This window comes from Anomalospiza imberbis, chromosome 5, assembly GCF_031753505.1.
Source record: "Anomalospiza imberbis isolate Cuckoo-Finch-1a 21T00152 chromosome 5, ASM3175350v1, whole genome shotgun sequence".
NCBI lineage: Eukaryota > Metazoa > Chordata > Aves > Passeriformes > Viduidae > Anomalospiza > Anomalospiza imberbis.
Window position 1 is genome coordinate 64358557 of NC_089685.1, and position 22143 is coordinate 64380699.

General features: G+C 41.6%; 1 protein-coding gene across 1 annotated transcript in view; it reads right to left on the minus strand.

Annotated features, from left to right (window-relative positions):
* The window catches only part of UTP20 (UTP20 small subunit processome component), a 63709-nt gene that overhangs the window by 18790 nt on the left and 22776 nt on the right, over positions 1-22143 (minus strand). The window contains exons 20-40 of the mRNA XM_068191606.1: positions 21820-21899; positions 20909-21152; positions 20133-20345; positions 18340-18430; positions 16520-16605; positions 15851-15976; positions 15161-15327; positions 14436-14644; positions 11529-11672; positions 9122-9201; positions 8021-8247; positions 6941-7085; positions 6411-6498; positions 5196-5339; positions 4505-4555; positions 4258-4410; positions 3580-3735; positions 3060-3200; positions 2120-2257; positions 753-892; positions 174-253 (exon numbers count right to left, since the gene is read on the minus strand). Coding sequence (XP_068047707.1) covers positions 174-253; positions 753-892; positions 2120-2257; positions 3060-3200; positions 3580-3735; positions 4258-4410; positions 4505-4555; positions 5196-5339; positions 6411-6498; positions 6941-7085; positions 8021-8247; positions 9122-9201; positions 11529-11672; positions 14436-14644; positions 15161-15327; positions 15851-15976; positions 16520-16605; positions 18340-18430; positions 20133-20345; positions 20909-21152; positions 21820-21899 — 2903 coding nt within the window. The remainder of the gene's footprint in view (positions 1-173; positions 254-752; positions 893-2119; positions 2258-3059; positions 3201-3579; positions 3736-4257; positions 4411-4504; positions 4556-5195; positions 5340-6410; positions 6499-6940; positions 7086-8020; positions 8248-9121; positions 9202-11528; positions 11673-14435; positions 14645-15160; positions 15328-15850; positions 15977-16519; positions 16606-18339; positions 18431-20132; positions 20346-20908; positions 21153-21819; positions 21900-22143) is intronic.

Here is a 22143-nt window from a genome sequence, read left to right on the forward strand (position 1 = left end):
ACACAGGAGGAAAATATGCACTGCTCCTGAGGAGACAAGTCAACACTAGCTTCCAGTATGCCCATTTTAAAAAGACGGGAGTAGCTGATGTCAAGAGTAAACCACAAATCTTTGATTAGCTGTATTTGAGCAGTTTGAGGTAGTGTTTTTACAAGCAGACACAAAAAGCTCACCTTGGCTGTCAATGGTCACAAGCTGCTTTTCAAGTGTTTTATGGTCAAAGTGAAAGGCTTCCAGCACTATCTCTAACAAGCTGCAGAAGGAAAACATGAAGAAAGATCAGCCCTCTACACAGAAAGAAGAGGATGCATATACAACAGAAAAATCTTACAACCACTTTTTGGAAAACATCAGATTTAGTGACCTTGCACCATAAGGAGGTTTATCCTGAAAAGCCCCAGAAAATAAAAACTGGTTACTTTTCAGCTACATGCATTCTGTGACCCACTTCACTGTGAAACCTCACAGAGCATGGTACTGGAGCAATGGAAGTGTCCCAGGAGCAGGGACAGCCTGCAAGAACCACTGCCATCCATTCAGTGAGACACGGTGTAAGAAAGTAACAACCTGTTAAAACTTCAGAGTTGCAAGCAGCAAGCCATGCCCACCTTCACTTGCCTAAGCCCACCTCAAAGTCAGCAACCTCTCTCCTCAGAGAAGAGGCTAAAGTCCATGAGTTGCTCCTAAAAACACTGAATTGTGCCTGTGGAGTCTTTGCAGAAACCCGGAGCAGCAGTGCTCACGGCACCCACCTGACTCCCAGCTTCGTACCAATCTGTCCTGTTTGCAAGACGTGGATGAAGTGCTTTAAGTGGTACAAATATGCTGACCATGAAAGATGTCGGCAGACAGCTCCAACAACTTCAACTGAGGCTGTTACCATATTTTCATGCTGCTCAAAAGAGAGAAATTCAGTTGCTGTTAGCATTCATAATGGTCGTGGGTCTAAAGCATCCTTTACCCAAAGCAAGAAGAGACAGAAGTAACATTTGTCTAGTGGGGATGCTTGGGATTCAGTACTTTTAGATCTCCTCCTGAGCATCAAGTTAGGGAAAAAAAAAAATCACAGTCCATCAAGCAGATCTCCAGGCCCACTTCCTCCAAATTATTCTGCACACGTTTAACTTTTCTCACATAGTTAAACCTATGGGCTCACTTGTGCTAAGAACTAAGAACAAGAACCAGTGTCAAGGCATCCATCCACAAAGGCATGGCACATTGCTGGTCAACTATTCACATCCATTTAAGATGTGAAATAAAATGTGTCTATTTCTTCACCAAAGTTTCAATCAACATATTTTACTGCCCTCTGGTTGAAGAGCTACTCAGTCACTCTACTGAGGGGCACAGACTAGACTGCTGCAGGGGCTTGGTCCTGTGCCTGAGCTCTAATTGTTTCAGCTTCAAGAGTATTTCTGGCAGTAAGCAAATTAGACATTTTCTTTGCTTGATAGAAGCAGGTCTGTTGTTCTGGTAGTGTGCAGGGAACTACAGAAGTGTGAAACCTGGCTTTTAAAAGCCACAGGTGGAAAGTCTATCCACACTGACATTACTGAAAGTGAAAGTGACTAACAAAACCTCACCCTTCAAATTTTAATTACAAAGCTGCTATTGATTTCAGATGTTTTCAGCCAATTCCTGCAATTTCCCTCTAAATCCAGAGAAAACTGTATTTATTCACACCTCTGTTACTAGGCCCACACTATATTCCCACAGTCTACTGTCAAAGAGTAACTAATCTCACAACTAAACAGGAAGACAGAAGTTTGGAGCCAGAGGGGGAAAAATAAGAAGCTGATTACAAAAAATAAAGACAAATCCCCAAGTAAAAAAAAACAAAAAACAAACTAAAACAAAACAAAAATCCCTAATCAAATAGTTAAGAGATCAACCTTTGAGAAGCAGGACAAGTTTAGCAGATATAGGACTGGGCCCAGACTGCATCTGCACTTTCCAAACCCTCTTTCTGCCACCAAAACCAGCACAGCACTTTTGTCTACAATGGAGACACTCACTTCACAAATACATCAGCTCTCTAAAGCGGTTAGGTTTCAAAGGCAAATGGTATATAAGAAAGGTGAAAATATTCAATTAGATGCATTCAATTAAAAGAGCCTACCTTAAGCATTTTTTCACTGAAAATGGCAGTTATAGCATAAGGCATGATGTAGTTCTGGAGGGATTTAGAAGACAGCACAAGCTTTTCTTCAGTGAGCTGCTTTGCCAGTTTCCTCAGAGCTCGTGCCCTCCTGTGGATCTGAGACACGTCACATGGGAGAGAGTGAATGAAGCGGTGCTTGAGTCACAGCTAGCACAAGAGAGCACCTACATCCCGCAGTTCTGGAAATGTCCCAGTTTTAGGCAATGGCATAAACATATTACAGCCATTTCAAAGGTAGGCCTTTTTCCTTAAATCTCTGGGCTTTCACTTGCCTTTTGCCTCAATAGATATTCCAAGTCAATGGCATTATGCATTCACAATCATAAGACTGTTCTGTCTTCAGGTATTAGACAAGGGATGCAACTGCAAAAAGCAGTTGCTGCAATGAAATGCAAAGACCAGAGAAAATGACAAGTTAAAAACTTACAACTTTGCATATAACTACAGATACAGCAAAGACTCTCTCAGATTGCATCTCTGAAAGCAGAAGAAATGTATTTTTATACTGCAAGAAAAACCAGGAGACCAGGCTTTGTGTAACATTTATATTGCAAAGGTTTGTGAATGGGAAGGGGCTGCAGATCCTCCAGACTGAGAGCAGCAGGGAATAGGCCAGAAAAAACAGAGACCCATTCCATGCCTGTGTCAGAGGAATCTTCAGGATACTGCTGACTGTGGGCTATCATAAACCCAATACATTTCTACATAGAAACATGACTTTGATTCTCAATCACTCCTGATGATGTCTACATCCTTCTTTTTTGTAACAGTATCTAATGACACAGGTTCAATTTCTCTGCAGACAACACACAGATGCTTTGCAAAACATCCCCTCACACTAAGATGCTTTTGCTGGGCAGGGGAAGAGAGGCAGTAAGAAATGCCTGCTGTCTTTTACCTGCATGTGTTTCATGTTCTCAAAGAAGTCCATGTCAGGATCATGGCGGTTGGTCAGCTGGACCAAATCCTGGAATTCGGGATTTGTTGGGAAGGTCTGAATGAGGCAGGAAAGCAATGATGTGTAGTCCTGCTGGATGCTCTAAAAATAACAAGCAGTGATTGTTAAGTATGCCTTGGAGAGGCTGCTATAGAATTCTGAGAAGAGCAGTGATGTCATTTACAAGTGTTTCAGTCAAATGTCCTCATTCTTGGTAATAACAAATGCACCTATTATGGTCTGCATATAAATTAAAGCCTCCCCTCCAAAGAATGAGTTACAACTAAGAAAAGCTGAACAACAGAGAAGTACAGCTAATTTATACAATTTTGTAGAATTTTATAAGGTTTCAAATGAAGGGTAAGTTTATAGTGGGTATCTGCACTTCTTAACCCAGTAAGGGACTTTGAGAACTCACCCAAAAAACATCTCATTACCCTGAAGATAGCTGGAAGTGTGTGATCAGATACCAGTGCCTTACCTCAGCCTTACTCCTCAGACCCCTTCTCACAAACTCCAGCAGAGTGTGCTGGATTAGCTCCTTGTACTCATCTTCTGTGTGGCTGATTTCTGCCAGTCGGTGGATGAAACTGGTCAAGCAAAGGCTTGCGTTGTCACTAAGAGCCATATCCCCGAGCTGAGTGGATGAAGAAATGGCACCACATGAGTCTGGCTATGACATCTTTCTCTACCCAAAAGCTGGGACAGAAGAGTACCACTGGGCACAACATACCGAGTCCTTCAGAGACTCAGAAACTCTTGAGAGCTTTCCTATAGAAGTTCTAGTCCCAAATTAATGCCCACCATACCCATCAGGGAAAAAACCTTTTAGCTTTACCAGCAGGCCCACACAACCAGAACATGCTGCAACAAACAGAAAACCAGCCTTTCAAGCCTGTAATGTGCCTTTTATCCAGTACAAATGATCAAACAGTTCCAGGGCTCACTGACAGAAAGTTGTGCTGCACTGTATTTGCATTTTGGGACACACAGATGAAAAGGTAAACAGACAAAACTTCAAAACTGTGTTTGTAAGAATATCTACAGATACTTTCTGAATGTTATGTGGTGCCAAAAAACAGCCAATGGAAGTAAGTTGAAAGTTAGATTCATCAGGGACAGGTGGTGCATATAGCAAGAGAAGGAACATTCAGCCAACCTGGATGGTGTAGAAGCAGTTGTGCATAACAGGGATGAGGAAGTCAGTATCCACTGCTTGCATTTCCTTGATGTGGGCTGTGATTGACTGAAATGCTGACAGACGCACATCGAAGTCAATGTCATCCAGATGTCGCTGATCAAAGGCATTCAGCTAAGACAGAGCAACAAGTCGTTAATGAAAAATGACAGAAACGTGATCATACCATACTGGGGGAAAGAGGAGCAGAGAGAGAAATTGTGCCTACCTTAACAACATCAGTAATATACTTCAACTTAGCATCCAAGTCAGATAAAGTCTTAAAAGAAACATAAAAATCCAGTTAACTTTTATAGTTGTTAAAAATTTGGATAACTCAAGACTTTACCACTTGAGACAAAAAATAAGTAAAGCAGCAGCATTAGTCTTTCTCCCGTTAGAACCTCCATAAGAGCCTTTCTTATGTAAATTGGAGGATATGTGTTTTAAGTCCTAAGTTTCCAAATATCTACACTGTACATTTCCTGTGTTTTACTGCTAAAAATTTATGAAAGTCACTTCAAAGTAATACAGAACATCCTACTATAAACTGTGAGAGAAGAATACAAATAAAAATCATCTTCAGGATACTGAAATCCATTCTTATTTCATCAACATGCAGGATTTGTTATAGTTTAAGTGCTTTGCTTGGCTTCTCTTAACACTAAAGATCCCTGGTGAGGCTCACATCAACCAAGCTGTAAGCCAAAGGTTCTACATATCTTTGTGCTGCTCATTAATTGCTACCACATAGAATTCTCTTACTTTCACTTCACACAAGAAGTAAAAAGATTTTTAAAGTCATGCACAAAGATAAATACTCCTCTTATTTTACCTTATTAATTCATACCTAAATTACCTTATTACCACAAGGTAATTTACTCTTTAAAAAAGCATAGAAAGATGTAGAAATGCAATACCTGAAATACCAAGCACAACTTATTTCGAGACAGTTTGTTCTGGATGACAGAAAAAAGCTTTGCCAGTGGTTTGAGAAAGCTCATAGGGTTTGAGCAATGCCTCAGCAAGTTCTGCACTGTCTCCAGAATGTCAATTTGTGTACCCTGAAAGAGACACATAACTCTCAGTAAGTACTGAGACCTCACAAGATTATTTCATTTCCCCGGGACATATTTCAAGACACGAAGTGCACATTGCTGTACTTCATTCAGATCAGAGATACTGAATGAGAACAAAGAATTAGAAGGACACAATGCAATCATCAAATCTCTCAGAAGTACTTGCAGCCTCTCAATTAGAAACAATACAGTGTTAAGAGATGACTGTCAGCACAATAAAGACTTCTTTCATGTGTCTTTCCTCATGACTCAAAGGTCAGGAGAACTAACAGAGCTTTAAAAAGCAGTCTTTCTTGAATATGTGAGATGAACATTAACAGCACCATATACTTCACAGAATGGGTCAGGCTGGAAAGGACCACAGGGGTCAATTTGGTCCAACCTCCCTGCTCAGGCAGGGTCATCCCATGGCACAGGATTGCATCCAGACAGGTCTTGTGTACCTCCAATGAGGGGGACTCCACAGAGTCCCACTCTCTGGGCAATGTGTTCCAGTGCCTGGTCACTGCACAGTAAAGCTCTTGTGTGACCTCCCTCAACAGCAATCACATGTGGTCCCCTAATGACTCACAGATTTAAAACCCCCAAATAGTACTGTATGCGGTTTGCCTTTGCCTTTCATCCAGCAGCAGACTAATGCAGCACTCCCCAGTACACCACACACACCACATACTCAACCACATGTATTCACATCACTGTCCAGATGCTGTGGCTTTGGGGTGCATAAAATCCACAGTGAAGAAGAGGAATTATTTCAAAGCAAGCAATTTGGTGGATTGACTACAGTGACAAATGAAGAGTGCATTATAACTTCTGCAGACCTTCCCCATGACAAGGGGGAACAGAATCAGTCTGGGCACTGGCACCTCTGCACATCAACACACAGTGGCACTGCATTCTGAGCAGACTACAAACACGTGAAGACTTGATTGCAGGCTAATAATGAGAAATGGCATGTAATCAATATGACTTTTAATTGTATCTTAAACAAACAAATATACTTTATTAAAAGAAAAACGTATGTTTAGTAGCGGGGAGGATATAATTTTTACCTACCTGCTCCATGTTAGTCTGATAAAGGAAAGGGAGGAGAAGGCTCACAAGCACTGAATTCTGGCTCTTTTCTTGTATGAATTTGCTGATCCTGCAAAATTGGACAAGGTAATTTACTCTTTTATATAATTTCAATCACCAATACAGAGCAAAGAAGTCTGTCAGCAGTAGTGTCATTTCACAAGGCTTTGTCAGCCTATCCAGGCTACCAGAGCATACCTACCAAACTCACAGCCCCAGCCTAAGCATTCAGTTCCACATGACTGTAGGCATTTCTGCATCTTTTTCTAACCTCAAGAGATATTAGGTTTGAGTACCACCACCAACATCAGCTACAATCAACTTCTGAAAACTTACCACCTAAGTAACCAGGAAATAGCAAGGTCAATAACAGATCCAGGTATTTACAACTGTTGCATATTTAAAAAGTTTGAGACACAGTGTTTTTTAATTTGGGAACTATTACAATAAGCCTCTTTCTTTCTTCCCTCCTTCCAGCTTTTTAACTGTTTCAGGCTTTAAGAATCACTTACTTGGAAAGTATACTCAGCTCTTTGCTGACTTGAGCTCTGTACTTCTTCTTTTTCACCTTCTCCACACTTAACATTGTTTTGCTGAAGTACTGAAGTATGGCGGGAACATGGGGCAGGACCAACCGGCAACCTAGGCTGAGGGGCTCTGTAAGAGACACAACAGTAAGCAACACCCAAGAAACTCTGCTGCAAGAAACAGAAGGGAGATCCTACCCTATTCAAAGGGGAAATTAGGATAAAGGAGGCTTCATTAGTGGAAGAATAAGTAGATGGGAGCTATGAACATTCAAGGCAGTTGGTGGCTGGGAAGAAGCACCAGCACTTGCTGACATCAAGTCTAACTTGTCTGAAATGGGATCAAAGAAAGCACACATCACTCTCCTCACAGATTTCAGTAACAGCCCTTGTAAGTGCAGGCTTATCAGAAGGTACCAAGGACATTCCTCAACAGTAGCAATACCTCCTAAAATGACTGGAGCATTTGTAGATGTGGTTTTCTTTATTCCACCACTGACTTCTTGTGTAAAATCAAAGCTGCCATAACAGGGGCACATGCTCCTTACCACTAGCTTTGAGTGCTGCAGGTGAAAGATGTCTCCACAGCATCAAACACAGCACACTACTGTTCTGTCTACTAACTCTCAAAGATGCCAGGTCTTTCCAGTCAGGAAGCACAGACTAAACATCAAAAGTGGTACAGGATCACGTGCATACAGGAGTGGGGCCTTTATATAAAATGTGGTGTTAAGACACAGAGCCAAGTCAGCAATGCAGTTCTTGAACTTGTATCAGTCAAAGCTTCACAGACAGAACAGGTCAACATTGACCTCTTCATAAGGTATCTCTCCGTGCTCAGGACCCTGACACTCAAACTTGGACTTCAGCAGTCATCAAGCAAGCAGGACTTTACAGTTTTTGAGCACAACAAGACAAGTTTGTACCTTGATGTTTCCATCTCTGCCAGGAGGTCCTCTTCCCCAGTATTCTTAGACAATCCCACCATAATCTAACACCTCCATCTAAAGCACCCAACATATCTCTCAAAACTCTCAGGTTCTCAAAACTTTCAGGCAGGCATACCTTCTGTCATGTCTCCAGTGGCCATGACAACACAGTCAGTCACGTTCAAACTGGAAACCTGCTCCGTGGGTTCAAAATCTGGGCTGTTGAGAAGGCTATCAGCAATGTCCATCACAAGGCTGGATGTGGCCTCAGACAGATTCTTGGCTGACAGCACAGCAAAAACATTTGTCAGTATATCACTCTCTGGATGATCTGGCTGCTGCTTGGCCAGCAAAGGGAAATACCTGAGAGAAAGATTATAAAAAGGTTCACTGAAAATTAGGTTCAGAATTTTCAGCTCATAATTCTTTTGTGCGAGAAGTCACACAAAAAATAATGACTGTCTTCCACTTCAACCAAGAAAAAAAGTGCACAAAAACCAGAACAACAGTGTCATGAAAAATACAATGAATGGAGGTTGAGAGGTTATCAAGCCCCTTTTCTAATCCTTTCTCCACAGCCTGAGTCTCCTCTTAGTCTGCTCCTAACCTAGTGATCCAACACCATTTTTAACACGAGTTTGTATATAAGGTCTTCGAGCCTACCGAAGAGGTGTCTCAAAAGAAACACCAGATACTTTAGCAAAGGAAGAGTTTGTGGAAGGGGCAAAAATCACTCAAGACAGTTGAGTTGGAACTTCTCACAGTGTCTGAATCAAAAAAAGCTCTTTAACAACTTTCAGGAACAGACTCTCAGTCACAGATTTTATGCTGAACTTGCCCATACTCTTTCACAAAATAGAAAGAAATAGAGACACACAAAAACATGAATGAAATTATATATATTGCAAAACTGACTTCCCATCTCATAAGACTAAGAAAGTCATTGGTCAAGACGAACATATCCTAAGAAGTCAGACCTCCTCCTCACCTGTGAGTTGGGTTTGGGCTGTATATGTGCTTAGTTATTATTATTTATACATGGAAAAAGCAAGCTATTAAAAAGTGAGTTCCTGCATAAACTGGAAAGCTTCCTAGCTGCTTTGACTGCTAACAAAAGAATAAGAGTCTAATGGAAAAAGAAAATATGGGTTTGGACACAAGTATTCACAGTGCTCTTTCTTCCTTGTATTTTATGTATTCAGAGGTACTTAGGCTTTTTTTCCAGAAGAACACTTACCTGGGGTTCTTACTCCAGGTGTGAATGAGTTTGAGCAGAAAAGTTGGAGAATACTGACTCTCTGAAGCCAATCTGCAGATCTAAAGGAGAGAAAAATCAGACACCAATTCAACACAAGTAAGTAAAGCCTCTTAAAAACCTCATCTCTAACAAAGACCTCACGTTCAGTAGTTTACCTTTTATATAAAGTAATTTCAATCTTTTATAATTTTCCAACTTCTTCAATATTTGTCAAACGACTCTTAGATCATTTCACTCCTGTTTATACAGTATTCCAGCTACCATTTTTGCCTTCCCTTGAAACTAGATTCCCATGACACCTCACATTTGCCACAGAGACTTAGCAACCTCTCCCAGATATACCTATGAAATCTCAAGCACAGCACCCAAAACTCACTCCTCCCACACTTCCAATGCCCTGACTGCAGCACCTGGTCTGTATCTCCATGGCCGCACTGGAGAGGCTGGAACAGCGTACTGCATCCCGTGAATGGGATCTCCTAATAGGGTTCTGTGTCCAAAACCACCTCACCTCAGAGGTGGCCAGCCTGAGCCACACAGAATAGCTGCTGCTCCTTCACAGCTGGACACAGCCTAAGGTGACACAGGGCACCCTCCTCTCTCCCACTCCACAGCCCAACAGGCTCCACCCAAGTCACACGGGTGGGTTTCCACTGTGACCACCGCTGGACTGTTGGCAGAGCACCACTGGTGAACACACAGGCAGAGCAGGCTCCATTGTTTTCAGGGGTGGTAGGCAGAATGGTGCATGTGGGGCTTGGACTAGCTCAGTTTGCTCAAGACCTGAGCATAACAGAAAAGAAGGCAGGTCTGACCATCATAGCCAGGATCTTAGAAATCTTCTTCTCCTGTCCCAAAGACTGGTAATATTATTGCCCTGCACAGAACAGATTTCCTGAATGATATACAATGGAGAGTAAACCATTAATCCAATCCTGCAGGAATGCTGCTGTGCAGGCTAACAAGCCTCTGCAGCAAAATCCTGGGCTATGAACAACAGCAAACTCCAACTGCAGGTTCAACAGGCTTAAAACAATTTGCCCTCTCCACAAATTTTTTACACACCCCAGTTCTATAGTTTTAAAAAAGGAAAGCACACAAGTCAAAATTATTCTTCTGCCAAAACCAAATCTTCATGAAGTTCACCAGAAATTACTCCAGAGGGAGCTTCTGGATTGTACTACCATCTAAGCTTCAAAACCATCTGTCTTCCTGACATATGTAAGGATAAGAGGCATTCTAACTATTTAGTAACAACAGTACAACTTGTTCAGAGTTATTAAGAATTTACGAACACCGTGCTCTACGAAAGCTTTAAGGGCTTTGCTGACTGAAAGCCTGAACTGCTCTGGAACTGCAATAAATGTTCACTGCTTTTCCCACATAGCACCCTGGCTGTAAGAAGACTCCATGGACAAACCAGAACATGCACTTTCCTGTTGCCCAGCCCAGCGCAATACAGAGCTATATGCACTGCCTGGTACTATTTTATCTACTGTTTGTCCACATTACCATACTACACATCACACATTGTTACTGGTAGAGCAGAGAAACAGTGTAGGAGTAAACAAACACAATGTCTAGAGAAGCAGCTCTGCTGTTTCACAGACTAGACCAGTACTCTTTAACAGGGTTTTCTGCTGCAAGGAAGTTGGACATTTGCTCTGTGGAAGAGCACTCTTGGAGTTAGCCCCTCTTATTCAGTTAACCTTTTCATGGACACAACTGCTTTTAGAGCAGAGACTACCCAGCAGCTGGTACAGGCACTCCCTGACAACCCCAGAGCCACTGCACTGACAAAGACAGCATAATTTAATTTTAAATCCTGTGTTCTCTCTCCATGTCACAGCAGTGCATTTTCCAAGCTCAGAGGTGATCTGAATTTCTCTGATAAAAGCCACAAGCCTGTGCTTTGTCACTGTGCTCACACGGAACTCTTGGCAGGCAGGCTCAGTACCACTTAGCCTACTGACAGACCCTCCTGGGTCCTTCCTTTCCTGCAGCAGCATTTGCTTCTGCAGTCCCCTACCCAACAACTGTCACACAGAAAATAGCAAAGTACACCTAGAAATTGCTTGTATTATTTAGCTTCCTTGAAGCATCTAGGGCAGAAGTCTGCTTCTGTGGTTAAAGAACAAAGAAATGGCATCCATTTTATTGAGAGAAATTAATTTGTACTTTAATCTGTGACTTGATTATTCCAGGACTAATCAGAGAAGAGCCAAGAAACTGGCCTTGCACAGACACACTAGGATGCCACAATCTGTCCAAGGCCACGTCCAATCTAGCGATGGACAGAGCTGACATGATGGATTCCAGTACAGCTGGAGTTTTCTGAATGGTACATGTTTCAAACAAGTTATTTGGAAAAACTAGAATTACTTACCTGAGGCCATACCACAGCATGGAAAACTGCATCAATCTCTTCCACACTAAAGCTGTAGGTTTCATAATCAGAAAAAAACTCTGCCACAAGCTTGAGACCAAGACGTCTCAAATTCTTCAGTGGATTAATCAACCTAGGTTGGACCTGTAACGAAAACCAACAAAAAACCCAACCCGGTAAGACCTTGGCAGAACAACTACTCCTTGCTCTGAAATTAAATCCAACAATTCATTGACCACATCCAGATACATCCTTTGCAGAAACTTCTGTTTTCTCTTGTAACTTGTTCACAGTAGCAATCTACATCTCAGAGGTGACCTAAATGTTTCTAGAAGGGGCCTGTCTGTTCCTGCATTGAGTCAGTTGCACAGGACTCCTTCAGCTCATTAAAAAATCCATGCTGATAGGTTTAACCCAGTAGCATCTGCCCCTTTTGGATGCAATGCAGAACGCTACACCACAATTAATTAGATTTCAAACTCTGACACTTAAACAATTCTGTTTTACATTTGAAAGGACCGAAATCAGCTCTCCAAAGTGAAGTTGTACTTTGCACACCGAGATCTTCTGGGAAGAAAAGATATCAACAGACGAAGAGAAGAGGGGAGGAACAGAGACAGAAAGAATGTGAATTATGTCTTCCAGCAGAGTAGGGTGGGGGCTATAGCATTTGGTTACAGGAAGGTGCTTTCTGTACCCATTTAGTGGTTATGTTCCATAGCCTTTCTTGGGAAAAACATTTCAGTAAGGGATTCATGCACAGCTGCATTCTGTCTCTCCTCCCTGAGAGGAGTCTTGACCTGAGTAACCTAAATTATTTCCATACTGTGCAATGCAGCTCACAGCATGAGCACATGAAGTAGCTCCACAGTGCAGAGGTAATGAACTTCAGCCTCAGAAACAACAAAGCCACATGAGAGCAAATGAAAGCCACTGTCTGATATTGGAGCTCTTTTGGGTCTCCGTATCATGATCCACCAGAAGTTGATCCAAGAATCCAAAATCACAAGTAAAAAAGACAAAGAGGAGATGGTGGGAAAGGAACCGATCAAGCTCTTGCAACAGGACCTCCCAAGCTATGCTGAATGTGTACTAATGGAGTGCAATCAGCTTCCAGGTGGCAAATAAACTGTTTGAAAGCCCAAAAAAAGCACAAACCAGGATACTATTGCCAATGGCAACCTCCAAATGAAGTAATTTTGTGTTTCCCACTATCCAATCACCATAAGAGTTCTCTGAGATCAAGCCTTTGAGAGGACAAAGAAACTCAATAGTGAACACAATCAGTAGGAAACAGTAAATTAATAACTTATCTTAAAGTGGTCAAAGTTGATGTTTAATTCTCCAGGCAGTTTCAGTCTGCAATAAATTACTCTCAAACTCCAAGAATGTCTTCTAATTATTAGTCAAGATAAACAGATCTCTCACACTCTTCCTTGAGCTTTTAACAGCCCATGGCTAATGAAGTGCTAAATTAAGTTCAAACAATAGACTGTCACTCCTGACATTACACAACCATGACAGAATTACTGTAGCAACTGTGGCAAAATGCAGCTTTCCTAGCAGTTAATGAAGCAGCTTTTAGAACTCCTGTCTTCTGTCTTCATTGAAAACATGTAGGCATATGCAATGCACTGCTGAAGTCAGACTGTGGGATGCTGATGTCCTCAAATTTGCTCATCCTCCTTGTAAATTAACACTATTACCAGGTTCTGTGCAGTCTGCAGGCAACAATGAGACCTTGGACACTGCCTATTGCAAGGACTTGCTTTGTTCGATGGATTTTTTTCAAAGCAAGTTCTAACCTCAAATGCTCACAGCTGGTTCTTGGCAAGAACACGCTCATGGTGACAAACATTCATTCCCACTTGCTCAGACCATCATCTCGTAATGCCTTGCAACAACACAGTGATGATGGTGACTGTGCAGTTTGCTTGTTTCCCACCTAATATATGAACAGGTTCTGCACCAGGAAGACAGAAAAGCCTGGCTCAGTGTTACAGTTTCTGAGCAGCTGGCAACAGACCCCAAGTAGCTGGACTGAGCTCAGGGATGTCTGTGCTGCTCCCCTGCATACAGGGCAGCAATAAGCCAACATGCCCCACCTTTAGGTGCAACCAATCTTTAACAGGACGTTTTCCTCACTTGACCCCTTCTGCATGTACAACTGCTGCTCAGCAAGGGAAAAAACATTTCCAGTGCTCTGCAGACACCTGGCTAAGACCCAAACGGTAACACTGGATTAGTATGACTATTGATACAGAGCTGAAGATGCTTCTAGTGTGCAGAAAGCACAGCTGGTAGCCATGTCCTTCCTGTGTCCCATGACAGGAGACACGCAGGGCAGATAATCACTGCGATCATCCACAATCCTGAGCACGCCTGAGGTCTAGCACTGCAACAAAAAACCTCATGGACAAGGTTTGCTTTAATGTCTTCAGGCAAGGAACTTTAAAGCTCTCCTTCCCCTGCTCAAATGTTTTACCCTTGCAGCCAAGAAACTCCATCCTTATGGCAAACTTCAACTTCCAGCCATAAAATCTTGTTACATGTTACATGTTTACAACAGAACATTTATCTCTCTCTCATGCCCATCTCTCCACAAAACAGGTAGGAACAATGCACAGAGATCACCTTCAACTCTCTCTTCAGTAACTCAAACAAAAACACAGTTCAAATCAGTTTTCTAAATACATTAACTCTGCTTGCACTGCTTGAGCCCTGTAGCACTTTCAGACAAGCACAACTGGCCTCTATTTTGACAGACTTCTAATTGCAAACTTCACAATGCCATTCAACTTATCTTTATCTGAATCAGTAAAGCTCTGTTTATATGTGTAAACTCAGAGGAAGAGGAGAGAAAGGAACTTAATTTATATGTTTGTATATTGTTTACATGTATTGTACCTTCTCTCTTTGCTGGAGGATGCAGGATACCACAGCAGTCATGCAGAGCAGAATCTGTAGAATTTCAGGCAGGTATTGCTGGATCAAATGTCCCATGTTTTTCAACACAACTTCAAGACCATTGAAGAGGCTATGCTGACGCCCAAGAGGCAGGACTTTAGCTAAATCCAGCTCTGACATACTTTGAAGGACTGCAGTCTGGCAAGGCCCTGTGATAGGCAAAGGAACAGCAAATTATCTAGGGAGGCACCATGAACACATCCACTACCAAGAAAAATATTTCAGTGAAAAACAGTGGAATTTGGCCCTAAATTACAGATCCTCACAGTCAGATTTTTAAATAAGAACAGCTTTGTGTCTCCATCTCTCTGATATTTAGATGTCTCCCACTGCTACAGAATCAGAGCCCTTTACAAGCTCTCTTTACTGCCACGATACTCAGGCTAGCCTATGATGCCAGCAACTGCCCACTCCTGGCCTGCTACAGCTGACTTGCACAGCTCTGGCAAGTTCAGTTTTTCTGACCTTGGACACAAAAAACAGAGCAATCATGCCTTGTAAGGAGAAACTCAGGGGAAACCTAGTCCTTACCAAGGCTTTGCTTTCATCCTTTCAAGGCACGGTTAAGAGACAAACTGAAGCACATAACAGTACTAAGCATATTTATCCTCCCACATCTCTACAGTCAGGAAATACCACACCCCCAGTTTCTATGGCCTACCTACCATTACTGAATTGCTTCACAGCTTCAAAGAGTAGATCCAAGAACATCCGTATCTCTTCTGGCAGCGAGCCGGCCAGAAATCGCAGAACGATCGACATGCGAGTGCTCGCTGAAGACTTGCCCTGTGTTTTGCTCCCTGTTTTGTTTCTCATTCTGCCATAGAGAATTCTTCAAGAACCAAAAAGAGGTTGCATTAGCTTTCAGCAAGCCATCTGTTTTCAAGCCTCTTATTCTGCAGGAAAAACTCTGTTTAAAAATATTCTCTAGTGAAAATTCTCCCTTCAGAGATGGGTTCTCCACTGAACTACTACATATTGCCCAAAAACATATTGGTGAATGATCAGCTTCTGCTTCTACAATGGAAGCTCTGCTGAAAACTTCAGGTATAAAACTGGTTATCTTGCAGGACAATTCACATCACTGGAAATGAACTGAAACGTCCTCACAGTTCTGTGTAATCCTTAGTAGAAGTAGTATGTACTAAATGCTGTTTTTAAAGAAAACACTATTTGCATAACACATTATACAAATGTGTTAATAAGAAAACCATACAGAATATCACAAACTAAATCATCAAACAATACCATTAACCATGGGTTTATCTCAACTATAGAAAATGAGAAGCAGCATTACATCTCTCTGCTCATGGTACTCTGCCATGAAGCTTTTAAACTCACACTTCAGAACACACCTCATAAGAACAGGGATGAGATCTGGTCGATGCTCTGTTTTTACTACTGTGGTCTCCTCAGAAATACTGAAATGGACTATCTCTTCTTTAAAGCTCTTGTCCTCCAGTAGCCTTTGCAAGTTCTCCCTGAAAGTAATAAACATTATTTGAGGGCAGGTAGGGTTATAAAAATAGACAGACACACAGATACATCTATATCTAATTACCTACCTATCTATCCTTGCTGTATACAAATATTAAAGTACTATTTTCTCACCCTTTCATTAAAAAATAATTTTAAAGCCAGTAAGTTTAAGCTAATTATGTAGACAAGTAAGTCCTGGATGTATTACAAGGAAATGATTTAACTATAAACTACAGTTTTATGCTGTCACTTTCTTTGGATGGTTATAAATCATCAGTACGAAAGACATCTACTACTAACACTACTGACACTATTCTGGGACAAAATGGAAGTGTTACTATTTTCCTCTAAACAAAAAAGAGACACTAATCAACCTCAAGACCTGATTTCCTCTCTTAGAAACAAAACCTACAGCTGGCTAAAATTAAACTTTACATATCTGTCTTCAACAAATACAGGACCCCAAATAAAACTGACCCCAAAACAGGTTTCTGATATGACAGCAGGCTCATTCATCAATGCTAAAATAATATAAAAGCTTTTACCTGTATGGCAGTAGATGAGGATGCTTGTATGTCATTATACAGTCAAGAGCTATTCTCTGTACATTCTGGTCTTGATGAGACAGTAACTGCAAATAACAAATGAAAGAAAATTAGTCCCTATCTAGGAGGCAGAAGTGCTTACTGAAAATAGTGAAACAACCCAAAGGCTACAGGCTCAAGCAGGTTTTGGACTAACTTATTTAAATGGAAGCAGAATGTATGTGTTGCCAGTATTAAGGCAAGATGTACATGCACAACTTTCACTCATAAAAAGGGGCATGGCTGCTGATAGGTCATATACACTTTTCCTTCCTTTCTGCACAGGACAGTTATAATATTTGTTTTTTCATAGTTGTCTTTTGGACCAGTATGTGTTTGCATTTATCATCAAAACCAGTGATCAGCTGCGTATCTAAGAAGACTGGATTAAAAAGCAGACTACCCAAACCATTCCAAGATATCTGTATTTCTTTCCTGTGATAAACACAAACTACTTGGAAGATTTGGATGCAAAGTCTCACTGAGATTCACCCTCTCTTGAAGATGACTCTTCATAACCGAGGCACTAAACAACACCACGTAGTGGCCACGGCAACAAGACTATCTGAGTTAAAGAATTGTTTGCACAATGTACTCAGGCACATGGTTTGATTCTTGGGGTGTCCCTTGCAGGGCCAGGAACTGGACTCAATGATCCTGATGGATCTGTTCCAACTCAGCATATTCTGTGATTCTGAGATTCATTAGGACAGGGAAAAGAAGTTGAGAAATACAGGATCATTTTCCCAGGCAGCATCTTTATCAGTTCTTCAGTCTCCCACCAAACAGCACAGGCAAGTGTCACCAAAGGTCACCTTGCCATGATGTCCCTATGCCAGATGGGACACACCAGCCATGACAATGCATATACTAAGGCACAGAAATGCAAACAGTAAGTGATGAAGTAATCTTTCTTCTTGTGCCAGGCTGGTCTTCCCACAGTGATTTGACCTTTACACAACTGTCCAATATTTTGCTAAGAACACAGGCAAGCCAACACATCGATCAACTGTTTTTCTAAGCAATACTTTGAGACAGACTGAAACAGAGTGAATATCTGCTAGAGATTGTAAAATTCAGGGACTAAGGAATGGAGCTTTCAACACCCACAGCCTCAGAAAACAAACTGGGAACAATGAGAGCAAACCCCAATGACCTGAACAAATTCACAAACTGGGAACCAACACAACCCTATAAAATTAAAAAAAAAACAACCCCAAAACCGTTTTAAGGATTGTAAAATAGAGACTTATAATCCCTCTTTGAAGTCATACTATTGACAATTCTTTCAGGGAAATCTCCAGAATCAAACAGATTGAATATTCTTCAAGAAGAAATTCCTTTTTTGATGCTTGATGATCTCTTGTACATACTGGCCATAGTCTTAGTACACAAAACACTATAGGACAAAGATCTCCTTAGATCTTCCCCAAGTCTGGGATTCTAAATCCTCCTCCATATCCTGCAGGAAGTGTAAATGAAACAGATATCCTCTGCAGCCACTCTCCCACCTTGCCAAAGGTTACTACTTGTCTGCTGTCAGATCTGTTTGCAGTGCCACTCCTGGCAAACTAAGCCAGGTATCTTGAGCAGATCTTTGCCTAAGGGGCTCATTTCAAGTGAAGCCTGTTAAAGTGAAAGTCCTCTCAAGGACAGTTCCTTTTTCAGCTATCACAGCTGAGTTCAGAAAATGACAGGTTTCCTCAGTACAAGACACTGCTCTCAAATAAGAAAGAGTTAATTTATTAGTAGCATTTCTAAAAGTAAGCAGATCGCCTCACCTGGGTATACAAGGCATTCAACTTCTGCTCCAGATACAGTGCACGAGGATTTGAGAATTTTGAGAAAACTTGTAAGTGGGCTATTAGTTGCCTGCAAAACAAAGCAATTATTTTTTAAAATATCCACGAGACAAACAGGGAACTTTAATTAAAATTCATTAACAAGAAAGAAAACAAAACACAACACAAGAGGATCCCAAGTCTTCAGCATTATTTTAGACATATCAAGAGGTGTCCTGTTCCCTAAGCAGCTCCTTCCAGCTGTCACTTTACTGCACAGAGAATGCCTTTACTTCAGTAGCACTGGGTAGGCTCAGTTTTTTCATGAGAAAGGGGTACAGTCGGGATGTAGCTTACTTCTCTCTGCCAACCCAGCCTAGAACACCAAAATTCTGTATTTATCTCTTTGTTTATTCACTTGTCCGTAACTGGTGCCCATGTTGCTCCTAACAATGTGATGGGCTGCATTCAGCCACAGACTGTACAGGACTTAACACTGGGCTGCAAGGACAGATGGGAGTCAGTTCCTCTAGCACTGGCAGGGTCACCTCACATCCGCCCCACTTCCTCTTCATGGAAAGGGACAGAGAAGACCAGGATAAGGAAGGTGTGAGATCTCTTCTACCACATGTGCTGTGGAACTGGTAGAAGCTGTCCTCGTTCAGCTGCTAATTTACACTGAACCCTCCAGACACCTGAGCTGGGCCACCCTCTTCCATGGCTGGGCACAGACAAGGGATGAGCAGGATGCCTTCCAGGAACCCCACAGGGAACCCTGGGCAGATGCTCCCTGCTTCAGCCAGGCCTCCCAGGACACAGGGTGCAGCCCCACAAGGGAGTCCTCCCTGGCACAGGCCTGACCCGGGAAAGGAGGTCACTTCACTCATTAACACACCCCCGGTAAATCTTTCATGCCTTTGTTACAGCTTCAGGAACTAACGTTTCCACTTCACTGCACCGATGTTCTGAGATGGAGGCTGGGAAAACAACAAAATATCTTGGACTGTCACTGTATTTTAAGTGCTGATAACTTGCAGATACAAGCCAGAAACTGGGAATAAAAATGAAATACCCATAGGACACCTGGGATGAAATGACACTTTAGGCCACATATCAAATACTTGTATTGTTCTAACATAAAAGGTGATATTTTGAAGTTCTTTGTCAGTACAAGAGCCATCCTTTGCAAAAGAAGTGTCAGAATATAAATCTTTGTGCTGTATTTGTAAGGGATATTTGACAGAGGTCATCACTGGGGAGAATTCACACAAAGAGCAACTTTCTCCATGTATTCAGCACTGCAACAACACTCAGTAACATGCAGCTTCACTCTACCAAATAAAAACCTTGGTCCCTAATAAGACAAAGATTTACAATGGGCAGGAAATGGCAGAATCTCAACATCAGAATACCTAAACAAATAATCTAATTTTTTTGAAGTGTTTGGGAATGCCCACAGTTTTCAAAGACTAACAGATACGCACAGAGAAGTCAGGGAATTCAGGTACAAGAGTCTCTGAAAACATCAGAATACTTTACATTTTTGCCTAAAGTAAAACACACCACAGACTGGTCAGCAGGTTACGAAATAATGATAAAACCTGGGCAATGTATTTTGATTATTAGTACTGTACAGGCAGAATTTCTGACTTGTAATCCACTGAGAAATTATGAAGCACAAGCAAAAGAAGAAAAAATAATATATATAAAATCACAGCTTGTATCTCAATGTGAGCTCCTGAATCTACCTTTCCGTAAGAGCACTAGCAAAAGGGAAAACTAAAAATACTTACTTAGCAGCAGCTCTTCTTGTTTTCTTTTTTGGTACTCCTATACTAATTGGTTCCCCTTCTTCCTTTTCTTCTTCCTCCTCCTCCTCCTCCTCCTCCATAGTAACATCATTCACCTCTTCAGCGGGTATCTGTTTTGCTGCTATGGTACCACTAATTTTCCTTCTGAGATCCTGAGATGGAGCCACTAAGGAATCTGCAGGGTAGTACTCATTTCTTTGTTTAAAAAAAAAGAAGGAAGGAATTAGGAAGCATAACATTTTTCAAGGTTTCAGGGCAACAACATCAAATAAAAACCTCACTATTCTTATTGTAACATCTTATTATGTCCATCATACTCTCTGATATGTGCACACATATGCAAGCACACCATTGCTTTCCCTCCAGGGCAGGAATTTGAATCAGCCTCTAACAAAATCAGTATTTTCCCCATTCTGGAGGAAAACACTTTGGTATTCTGTGATTCTAAATTAAAGTGTGTTTTCATTAAAGAGGAACTTTATTTCCACTGAAATCTCTCTGTTACTGAGTAACGAGACTGACAATGTCAAGTCAATGAATGAAAGACTGAGCAGCAGAGACCTACTGTAAGTTTCATTTCAGCTGCTTAGTTTCTAACAGAATCCACATTCCAATTAAAAGATTATCTCCACTGGAAACAGACATGTCATCAGCCATGCATTCAAGAAATAATGTCTGTAATGGGATAGACAATCTTAAAGCTCAGCAACACATTGAAAGCAATGTGTCCACTTAACTGAAAAATAAATGTTACTTACCGAATGAATCTCAAAAGAAGTGGGGAAAGATCCCTCGACCGAGGCTCCACTCTGTCCGGAAACTTATCCAGTGCTTTCCAAAGTAGGAAACGGTAATTTGTGTGGTCCAGCCGTTCACTGCAATCTGTTCTACTCCTCAGCTGCTCCAGAAAGACAGTCCCCACCTCTCCTTCTGGCATCTTCTCACTTTCTGTTTCAGCAATGCTCTCCTCCTGTTCGTCTAATTCATCTTGTAGCTCCATTTCTACACAAGAGATAAGAAAATCTTTTCAGGTTACTTCATAATCACCAGTAGCAAGGAATCTATCCCCCATTACAAAAGTAATATATTTGGTGACATGCACTTGTTTAGACACAACTGTATTTAACACCAACCTGAAAGACACACATTGCTTAGAAAGCGTTCTAGGATGCCTTGCAACTCTGGCACTTCTCAACTGGGCTCAGTTCCCTTGAATAACAGGGAAGTTCACAAATGGCTGCATACTTCTGGCTCTATATTGAAATATTAGATTGCATATGCCCATAGGTAAACGTCAAGAGCACACACAAGGACTGTGTGCAGAAATTCCATGGAGCAGGAAGATGGTCTGCACCATTACACAGGTTTTGTCACTGTTCCTGACCAGTCTGAGCACTGTCAGCCTTAAGCAAAGATGAAACTGCTGCATGGTTTCCCACAACCTGCAACTCCCTCCTGTAATGCAGGTGGCCTTTTCCAGCTACTGCTTGGTGATTAGGACAGGAGACACAGCTTCCTCACATGCCTCTCCACTCCTGCCCTGAACATGACAGTAGTACTGGTTCTGAATTCTCCCATCACACATAAATTTGGGGAACTTGAAAAACAGCCACATAATTCACCATTAGCTGGGTTACTATGATAACCATGCTTAGGATAGGTGACTTACCAGCATAGCTAGCAGCCCTCTCCAAATGCTCATACAGCACCTTCCAGAACTGTTTATTCTCCATTTCCTTTGCATGAGAACTAGCAAAGCAGAATACAGCATGAAATTAGAAGGAAGATAAGAAAAGGCAAGTGTCATTCAGCTAGTTATCAACTACCACAATCAAAAGCTTTGATCACTGCTTTAATGTGGCTGTCCAGAGACAGGACATCTGTACAATGCAGCTGTAGCACTTCCTTGCCTTTTCTCATGGATCCCAAATGTCAACTGTTATTAAAATAATCTGACTGTATTCCATGACTTCAAATGAACTCAAATTGAGTA